Genomic DNA, 11001 nt, shown 5'->3' with positions numbered 1-11001 from the left:
TGACCCCGTAATTCAATTAACCGCCTCCAGCAGCTCCATCATTGATTTGTAAGAAGAAGAAGATGAAGAAAAAAAAAAGCTGCTGAAAGTTGAATTCTGCAAAGTCGAGCCGGCCTGTAATTGCTCAAGACACAGAGATCGGAGGGAAGAGGTGGAGGGGGGGGGGGGGGGGGGGGGGGGGCTGGGCTGAGGTGGCCGTGTATAAATAGTTCGCTCTCAAATACACAGTCACAACAGCAGGAGTGATCTCACCTCCTCTCCACCCCTTCTATCTATCGCTGCTGCTGCTACTGCCAGCCTCCAAAAAAGAGCGTATCCGTGAGCAGTAGGGCTATACCGACACCACACACAGACGGTATAAGGTAGGGCAACACACGCTGAGAATTCACGGTGGATTTCCCTGACCAGGAGGACCCACTATTACTGACTTGAGCGACCGAAGCCGAACCATGGAAGAACTTACGGCATTCGTGTCGAAATCTTTCGATCAGAAAACCAAGGAGAGCACCAAAGAGAGTATCACGTACAGGGAAGTTTTGGAGAGCGGCTTGAACAGGGCGAGGGAGCTGGGCAGCCCCGAGACAAACCTGCAGGACATAGCGGACGGCTGCCCGGTGCATCTGTTCAAGGACCACGTCGAGCTGGAAAAGGAGAAACTCAAGGACTTTAATGTTTCGAGGTCGTCAGAGGGTAAGGGTTTTTGTTTTATTTTTGTTATTATATGTTATTTTAATTTGAAGAAATGCTCCGTATTGTGTCGGCTAAAAAAATGTCTCAAGTTCAGTTGTGTCGTAGCCAATCGGCAGCGATGTTTGTGATTTTTTATTTTTCCAAATCCACGCGTAAAGATAGTTGTGCTAGGGCCATATCATGTCGCGCGTAAAGTTCAAGCAGATTTATAAAGTTTAAGCATTATTGTGTCGTTAAAGTGATTCTTTTACATAGCAGAGGCGGGCCTTTCGCCTGGCCGTCGTGTTAACTGTTTGATGATTGTTTTCAGACATTCAGTCTTTGGCCGAACGAAAAAAAAATCACGTTGGCATTTCTCAAAATTAATGTAAAAGATTGTACTTGTATCCTTAGTGTTTAATACTGCATTTTATCTAATTTTAATTTGAAATGTTATTACCAACAGGAAAATATATGGCACGTATAACAATCCTACAGGGTGCATTAAGTGTATGGCAATCTCTTTCCACTATCGTCCTTAATCAGTTACAGTAATATCATGTACGGGTTGAATTTTTTGTTAATATATTTTGAATTATTTAAATGTTAAACTGCATTATTAGTGTGTGTCTGTAGCCTGTAGGGTTTTCATACGCCTTCAGATTAGTTATGCTTTAAACTAATTGCAGCTATAAGATTCCTGTAAAATTTGGGAAAAATGCCACCGACCATGCTCCTAAAAAATAGATCTACACGTCATTTATTAAAAATAGTAACGACAAAAAGCAGGACAGGCCTCTTGTCACAGTGCAGTGAGAAAGTGTGCAGTGGGCAGACTTTTACACATTTAGCGAGTAATTTGAACTCTCTATATTTATCCCATAGCTGCAGCAAGGAAGGGATCAGCATTATACTGTGTCTGACATTTGTCTTTGTATTTATGCAAAGCTAAAAGAGAATAGTCTGGCTCTGTGTGTATGGTCATTACTTGTACAAGTATTTGACAATATATTATATTTAATAATACATAATATTATAATGTTTACGTCAGCTAACTACAAACACCAAAATGTGACCAAGCCGGCACGCAATTGTATTAGCTGTCGAGGCTGTTAATTAATTAATAACACACTGATAACACCTTATATTACGGTATAGGCTTAACATTCATACAATTGTCTATACTGAAACCCTTGCAGCGTGTTACATTGTGGGAAATACATTATAGCATTACTGATTTTAAATCATATGCATTATATTTTAAGATGTTAGGCCTAAAAATAAGTCTAAAGGCTTCTGGTGAAATCCAATTTTGTTTTTATTTATTTATAGCCTGAAATAACCTCAGTCTGTTTCACGGTGGATAGTAATTGGACCTAAATCTTCACCGTTTAGCCGGGACTTAATTCACTGCTCTTTAAATCCCTTGCACCCTTATTAGGCTTCTTCCTTGCCCCGTGTTGACTGATTTACTTTAATCACGGCACTGACATTACGCACGGACGTCTGGGTGCTGGAGATGCAGCCACGGGCCCGTCTCTTGCAGAAACAGGCTAACGTGTAACGTGTGTGGTGCTGCCAAATTACCAGGCCTAAGGCCCCTGACATGCAGGACCCAGTGTATAGGCAATGGGGGCTCCAGTAATGTACGTGTGTTAAAGTAACTAATCAGCTTCAAAGTCCAGAGTTTAAACGTATCTTCTTCTTCTTTTAAACCATGGGTCGTTTAACAGGAATATACGAGTGTAAGGAGAAAAAGGAGGACGTGAAATCGGAGGACGAGGACGCACAGAGCAAACTGAAGCAGCGGAGGAGTCGCACGAACTTCACGTTGGAGCAACTCAACGAGCTAGAACGGCTCTTCGACGAGACGCACTATCCCGACGCGTTCATGAGAGAGGAGCTCAGCCAGCGACTGGGCCTGTCTGAGGCCAGGGTGCAGGTGAGCTGACCCCCCCCCCTCTCTCTCTGCATCTGTAACCTGATTCAAATGAATGGCAATAACGACCAGGCTGCTGCGTTAACGGTGTCTTCGTCTGTCATCAACATCATTCTTGGTGTTTGGCGTTGATAGTATAGGTTCTTGAAAGACCATTTTATATCTTAAGGTCAATGTAGTTATCATACAGTAGGTGTGGGTGAATTGTTTAGTGGCATTAACGTGTTGTGTGAAAGTTTTTGTTTAATGTCTAATCAGTCGTTTATTTATGGCATAACCAAAATTTTGCCATAATTAGGAGACTTCATAGATTAGTCGTAAAAGTAATTGGTTAAAGAACAATTGACTCAGTGAAAAAAACTGTAAGAAAACATAGGAAGTGTTTTATACAACCACACTGTCATTTTCTTTCCTTTTTTACATTCTTCGTTTAGGCCTACAAGCAGTTGGAAGAGTTGTACCTCATACTGGACATGTTTACGAGCTTGTAAAACATTACTACAATGAAATACAACCACGTTTAAATCATATCATAAAAACAATAGTAAAAAGAAATAAAGATATCAAGGGACATTTTCTATTGTTTATTTTGTGCTATAAGGAGATTATTGTGTGTAAAAATAGAACATTAATAACAAAATAATGTCAAGAGCTCATCAGTTTGCAGGATGACATTACAAGCCTGACACAGTAGACTATGATGCAACCTATGTTGTGTAAAAGCCATTTAAAATGTCGAACATGTTCATATAATAGTCCTGTGGGAATTTTTAAAATGTCTAAGGTACTTCACAATCGATTATTTTTCCATTCTTCGTATTCCTTCAGGGAGCTTTCACACTTTACACTTTCTTCACAAACTTGTCTGCACCATTTTTGTGATTCAGATTGGAATGAATTCATATTTAAAATGAATATATTAACTTAAATGTGTCTGTGGCGTACTATCAAGTAGGTAAAAATAATGAAACTATAAGGGGAAATAGCCTATCTATAATTTTATAGGCGATTAGCATCAAGTCAGTGCTATCAAACAAGTGTAAACTGCTGTAAATCGCCCGGGATGTAACAACCTCGTGAACCTGCAGCTGTGTATAGGCCTGAAGAGCCGGCAGCCCTGCGATCCCAGAAGGCTTTGGGGGGTTTGGTGGAGGGGGTAGAAAGAGTGAGAGAGAGAGAAGAAAAAATCCCAACCAATGATTAAAATGAATGAAGAGCCTGAATGGCTGCTTGAGGGGACGCGCTCCTCTTATGTCAACTCGTATCCCTCCTCATTTTCTTTGTAATATCTGCCATTGGCTTGATGTAGTGTCCCCATAAAAACAGATTAGAAATAACTCAATTCTGGCACCAACTCTGCTGCTGTTCAGCGCTCTAATCGGATGAATAAGAGCCATCATAGAGTTTTATAAGCCCACCACCGACCCGCCACTCTGAGCCCTACATTGTCACACCTCGGTTGACAGAAGTATAAAAGGGGATAACGTTGCTAATAAAGTTTATTGCGGGTGCATTTAAATAATTTATGGTGTAAATATGGTTGACAAAGACTTCACAGCCGTTGTTTATGTGCTCAAAACGACACAACACAGCGTTGATGGTCTCTCCTTGAAATTTAAAGTGTTTTGTAGAGGCCTTTTTCCCCCCCTGTAAGGCTTTAAGGGGGATATGTTGTCTCCAGATTCAGTGAGAGAGTGAATTGCAGCGGGGCTGTTGCAGGCTGTGAACCTGCATGCGCTCCGAGCAGCTGTCAATGAATCTAATTGAAAGTTATGAGAGCTTGGTGAGGAGCAGGCAGTAATTCAGTTAGGACTAATATCTTTGGGTTTCTGGCGCGCTGCTAAATTAAATGTCATTATTCACTGTCTCTATTAAAAAAATCAAATAGGAAATGAGATTAGGGTATTTGTGAAGCGCATCATTGAGTGGCCCTTAATGAAGAAATAACTGTCTGAACCAGTGTAGTTCACTTTGCTTAACATACTGGCGCGTAATTGGAATTGATCCCGGGCCCGTCTAATATGAGCCTTGATTTATCCGAGGGATTAGGCTACTCCGCGTTTTTGCATCACCTGGAGATTTTCATAAACACTTTTCCTACCATAATTTACCAGAGCTGATAACTCACCGCCTATTTACAGCCATGACAACTTCTGCCTTTATGTAATAATAATGATAATTGTAATAATAATAATAATAATCCAATTATTAATAATAAAATTAATCTAATTGGTAAAAAATAAATCGCATTACGTTTATGCTATTTCAATCTTATATTCTTATTTGATAATATCCTTATAACGTCTCTCAATTGTAATAGGCTATATGCATACACCTATATTTTTAATATCAGTCTTTAAGACCGAACTATGTATTTTATTTTATTTTTTATCGCTTCTTATACACTAATGCCACTTTTATCGACTCACTGGCCTATGGTTGTTGTAGTCCCATTGACACAAATGTTGAGCGCGGATCTATGCAGCTCAAGATGGCTCCACGGCACCTTGAGTCCTAATCATTATCGTCATCATCATCATCAGTCTGCGTCTCTTTGTGGTCCGCGACCGGCCGCTAATTTCGTATCTGTAAATGATAATCATTGCGGGGGTCGAAGGGGGGGGGGGGGGAGATAATGTTATTCAGCGACGCAAATTAGGTTGATGATGATTTAACAACAGGCCGTGTAGCCTGCAGCGTCAAAGACAGTCAGCCAATTAGACGGTGGTTAACGAACGGTTCTTTTGTCTCTTTTTTTTTTTAGATTTTTAATATTTTGACGAAATATCATCGTGTAGGCTAATATTCCTGCGATGTCTGTGGCAGCGTACTGAGCTGGGTGTATTGTAATGCTGTGGTATTTATATTATCTAGCGCACCATAATGTCCCTCTAATAATTTACTGTGAGGTGAAATATCACGTGTAGGCTATATACCGACCTTGTGGCTTTGTTTCAGGCTTTTCTGTGGTGTGTTTCATCGACCTTCATAATATTTAAGCATTTTGTGGGCTTTTTTTTTATATCATATGAATATTTCTTTTATTTTTTATTGCAACAATTTATCACCATTCTTTGCACAAACAGTGGCATCATATTTAATCTGCTTCTATTATTTATATTTATTTATTTTTGAAATAAGTGTCCTGTCCATTAATTATGATATTCATATGAAATGAAAATAAAATGGACATTAATAACATGGTTTGTTTTAAAAAAAAATCCCTTTTTCTTGTGTTTTTCTAATAGATAATTTGCTTTTTCATAGGTGTGGTTTCAGAACAGAAGAGCAAAATGTCGAAAACAAGAAAACCAGATGCACAAAGGTAAATGTCACTTCCTATAACCTTTTGAAATCTCTTATTTATAATTTCCTTTATTTTATTTTTTATTTTATTTTGCTATTTCAATTTGACTATATGGCACTATTTCTAACTGCATGTGAAAAAAAACCTCTGACTCCCTAATCTCACATATTTAACAACAACTGTCTGGCTGTCTGACAGACATCTTTCCCTTCTCTGCAGGTGTTATTCTGGGCGGTGGCAGTCACCTGGACGCCTGCAGAGTAGCACCCTACGTCAATATGGGCGCCCTCCGGATGCCCTTCCAACAGGTAGGCCATGTTCTTTACACAAATCTTTGAAAAACTCACATTCACTCAATCAGGGGAACACAAACTCAGGCCGATTTTAATCTAGATGAAAATTAAATATGCAGGCTTTTGCAGTTGCAGACAAAAAGAGGTGATAACTCAGCATCTTGTAATGTAGTAGAAGATGGAAGAATATGTACTAACAAGTCAATGTGAAATAATATTTTAAGCTGCGTGTGTGTGTGTGTGTTTGTGTGTGTGTTTGATTTGTGTGTGTGTGAATGTGTGCATGCATGTAGCTGGCATGTTGGAATCAGAAGCAAAGTAGGCCCTTTACATTTGTACAATCCTACCAATCCATAGGCAATATGCAGCTATGAGATGTGAGTGATGAGAGTATGTGTGTGTGTGTGTGTGTGTGTGTGTGTGTGTGTGTGTGTGTGTGTGTGTGTGTGTGTGTGTGTGTGTGTGTGTGAGGGGGAGGGAGCTGCTCAGACCTTGGTTCACCTTTCACTTCCTTGGCTTTTTGGGGCAGGGTTTCGGGGCCGTAGTAGGTAAACAAAAGGTTGACAGACATTTGTTCTGCTGCTATCTGCTCCTGCGTCCTGGCCGGGCCACTGTGTTTTGTCTGCTTGACCCTCCTGAAAAGCAGCGGCCTAATTAAGCCAACACAGTCCGGCAGGCGCGAGAGCACATAAAAGAGATGATGAAAGCGGAGGAATGGAGTAGGCTCTGATGGATATTGGCATTGAGCTGCACTGGCAGGGGTGGAGGCTTGAGGCCCGCATACCGAGATAGTTCCTCGCTGTTTGAGGTTGAAATAGGCATTGGGCAGCACGCACAGTCTGCACTGATATTACAATGCAGCATATGCATACAAAACAAGCAAACAAGTGAGTTCAGTTGGGTAAGGTGCATGGTACAAGTAATGAAAAACTGCCCAATTATTGTAATAAACAAAAGACTGCGGTAGCTGTGAGTGTACATGTGCCACAAACGTATGTGCATAATGTGCATGAGGATGTAAACAGCACAAGCACACGCATGTCATCCGTCCACCACCTGTTTCGTCAGGGCCAGATCAGTTTCCGTGGGTTGCTTATAGATTTTATTCAGATGTGATTGCACTATATTTTTGGAAGTTCCCAGGCACAGCTGCAGTTTGTTACCTGATTGTTTGTAAATGAGATGCGTGGAAACGCCTGCTGTTTGGTTCTTGTTTGGATGCCATCACGCCGCTGCTTAGCAACTCTAAATTTGCGGTTCAAATTAATTTTCCCTTTCATTTAACGACTCCCAACTCAAGTCATTATATATTTTTTTTGTATTTTTAGGGCCAATATAAAAGAAGGCAAAGTGAAAAAATAATATTAAGTCAAGTTGAGACTTTGACTTTAAAACGTTCTATTTTGGTTGGAGTAGTAGGCACGAAATACTTTAGTCTTCCCACATCTTCCTGTGGTGTTTGAAACACATGAGAAATGGCAACAGGCTCTCTGCCTCTGAAGTGAGTGGATGCTTAATTTTCACCTACTTCTTATAAAATAATTGCCAAGAATGTGAAAACTGATATTCTATGCTCCTTATGGTTTTTTTTCCCCCATTTGACTCAGGAATATGTCTGGATAAATATTTATAGCTCCAAATATGTGAATATCTTTTTAGCGAAACAGTTGTTTATTTATGCAATTGAATACATAATCAGGATAGCAAGACTGCATATTTCCAAGGGTATAACGGAGTCTTCAGTCTGAATTAAACAAATCGGTTCTGGGTCCTGGAAAATACTTTGATTCTGGGGGCGATTAAATTGGATATGGTGTGTCTGAGAGCAATGTATGATTCATTAACTTTTAGAATAGCTGACATGAAAAAAGGGGCTAAAGCGCAGGGTGCAGCCCTTAACTATTTTCTTAGAAAACACACTGTAAGCAAGCGCTTTGAGGGGGTAACACATTTGAGAGGGGGAATTCAATAGTGTCAGACTGTGAAACCTAAATCCTCATGTCACACACACACACACACACACACATACACACACACACACACACACACACACACACACACACACACACACACACACACACACACACACACACACACACACACACACACACACACACACACACACACGTACACGCACACACACACCCATGATTACATTTTGCGTTTTTGCTGTTTTGCAGGTCCAAGCCCAGCTCCAGTTGGACGGTGTCGCTCACTCACACCCCCACCTGCACCCTCACCTGGCTGCTCACGCCCCCTACCTGATGTTCCCGCCCCCTCCCTTCGGACTACCAATCGCGTCGCTGGCCGACTCGGCCTCTGCGGCGGCGGCGGTGGCGGCAGCTGCCAAAAGCAACAGCAAGAACTCCAGCATCGCCGACCTGCGACTCAAGGCAAGAAAACACGCCGAGGCTCTGGGACTCTGACCCCACCGGGCTTCCCCCTCCGCTCGCCTGATGCCCATAATCGCCTCTCACACAAGACTGAGCCTGTGAAAAAAAGGGCCCGTGACACTCACAGCTAAAACTAAACTAAACAAAAACACTTGAGAGTGAGAAATGAAAGAGAGGAACACATGCAGAGAGAGAGAGAGAGAGAGAGAGGAGGGGGTAGAGGAGAGGGAGTGTGTGTAAGAGAGCAAGAAAGAAAGAAAGGGGGGAGAAACAGTGGAGTGGAAGAACATAAAACTAAAGAGAGAGAAGGAGGGGAGCGAGAAAATTGTCACAAAACCAGCTGCCAAAACAAACCACTTGTAGAGAAAACGGTAATTAAATACCAATGAAATCACCTTTTACTTTTCGCCCAACAGGCAGGACTTCTGCGGGGCCAGTGGCTCAGTCCACTCCAGGCACAGATCACATCCCAAGGACCGTACAAACACATGTGGATGTCTGTGTGAGGGCCGAGGCCGAGGCTGGGGCCCCCCGTCAGACCAGAGGACGTTATAGAACAAAGCAAACTGTGGCAGCAGGCAGCAGGCAGCAGCAGGGCCCAAAAAGCAGAGCCTTTGCTGATGCTGGGCTGCATGCCGCCATGTTGACAATGCAGATGGGTTTGAAAAAAAAAGACTAAAAACAGCACCTCACTGAGGCATGGGAACGGCTCTCACCTTTACAGCCCCCCCATCCTACCTCCCCAGCCCCACTCTCAATAGAAAAAAGAAAACATTTAAAAAAAAGGCCATATTCGTCTCCAACCACTGTGTTCCCTGCTGCTGCCGCCGAGTGCATGAGCTCTTATGGAGGACCGTTTCTGGGACTGGCCTCTTTTCACACCCGACATAAAACGGCTCAACAACAGTTTTTAACACTGCCATTCAACATGCCCCCCCCCCCCCCTCCGCCCCTCCTAAACATCATAGCCCTACAAAGTGAAAGGTCTCCATTACGGTTTGATATGCTTCTTCTAATGGACTTGTGCTATAACAAAAAGCAACAACTTATTTTTTTCCTTTCGCTGCCGACGGGAGAGACAATACTCAGTGTTGCTGGACACGTGTCGTCGAGATTCGGTTGGCATTTCTCCTCACCATGTGCTCTCTCTCTCTCTCTCTCTCTTGCTGTCTCTCTGTCTTTATTTCCTTCTGTTTATTGTGTTGTATCCTGGGTAAAGAAGTGACGATAGCCTTTGCACTTCGGCTCTTGTACGTGGGTGTTTACAAATGGCACTACAAGCAGATACTACTTTACTTACTAAAGGGGGAGGGGGGGTTTGATATTGTCATGTGATCAGCAAAGAGGACACTATCTCGGATAAAGGGTGTAAACGCGTTTTGTTTTTGTTTTTCCTTTTCCTTTTTTTTGTAATTCTGAAAATATGAAGAAAGCATCAGTCAAACTGAAATGCAATGGTGGTGTGCAGTTTAAGTGCAATACTGTAAATAGCGAAAAAGTTCAAAACAGCTAGCAGTTAATCCTCAACGATAAAGAGACCCGTGATTCTTCTGTTGTTTTTTTTTTCATGCACTGTTGGGAGTGTTGATTTTTTTTCTTTGCCAAACACACCAGTTTTTCTACAGCGGTGTATATTTTATTGAGTTCCAGAAAAAGTTGCTCATTACAAAATGTGCCATATCCCACATACCTCCTATGTATTCAAGCGTTTTCTTTTTGTATACATCAGGTACAATTGTTGTGGTAAAACATGAGCACACATGGATGCTGCAGAAATAAGTTTGGTTTCTAAATAGTTAAAAAAAAAATAGTATCTATCAGTTGTTTTACTAAAAATTACGTTTACCTTTTCAGTATTGGAAAATGTTCATAGGAAAATCAACAAATCAGCATTGTAATCCAAAACCGAGCAGTCGTTTATATGATTAGCTTAATTCTGCATGTAATATGTGACATTTCATCCTTAATTTCCAAATGATTAAGACTGTATTTTAACAAACCGTTCCAGACGAAACCTAATATTTGGGGTTGCTCTGGGATTCAAAGATTATTTTGACAACTTTTTTTAAACACTGCTGTCAGAGCAGCGCCAAACATATATAGATCTGTTCGTGATGATCTATGTACCTCTAACAGTGTCCAAAAAAACCCCATTTCCTCTGTCAACAGACCTCCATTAAGAATTGTTTATCTATGTCTCCATTTTTAAATTAAACATATTGGTGTGTTATTTATTATTTTGTCTGAAAGTTTATGAAAGATGAAATAGTTGAACTACAAGTGTACATTTTTACATGGCTTTGCATTTATTTTTGTATGTTTTTTTTTCTCAAGTGTTGAATTTGAATTAGGAGGTGTGGCTGTAGTGCATTGTTTGCCTATAAAAAAAAACAAAGAAAA

General features: G+C 41.1%; 1 protein-coding gene across 1 annotated transcript; it reads left to right on the top strand.

Moving 5' to 3' along the window:
* Positions 1-449: 449 nt before the first annotated feature.
* On the top strand, positions 450-9107 carry shox (shox homeobox; the record flags this gene model as incomplete). Its single annotated transcript, XM_080037650.1, has 6 exons — positions 450-690; positions 2403-2611; positions 5876-5933; positions 6135-6223; positions 8389-8601; positions 9018-9107. 6 exons carry the CDS (start codon positions 450-452, stop codon positions 9105-9107), a joined length of 900 nt encoding a protein of 299 aa, XP_079893776.1.
* Between the last annotated feature and the right edge of the window lie 1894 nt (positions 9108-11001).

This window comes from Ammodytes marinus, assembly GCF_949987685.1.
Source record: "Ammodytes marinus genome assembly, chromosome: 12".
Classification (NCBI taxonomy): Eukaryota; Metazoa; Chordata; class Actinopteri; order Uranoscopiformes; family Ammodytidae; genus Ammodytes; species Ammodytes marinus.
Note: the sequence above shows the minus strand (reverse complement) of the source record. Positions and strands in the feature narration are given on the sequence as shown.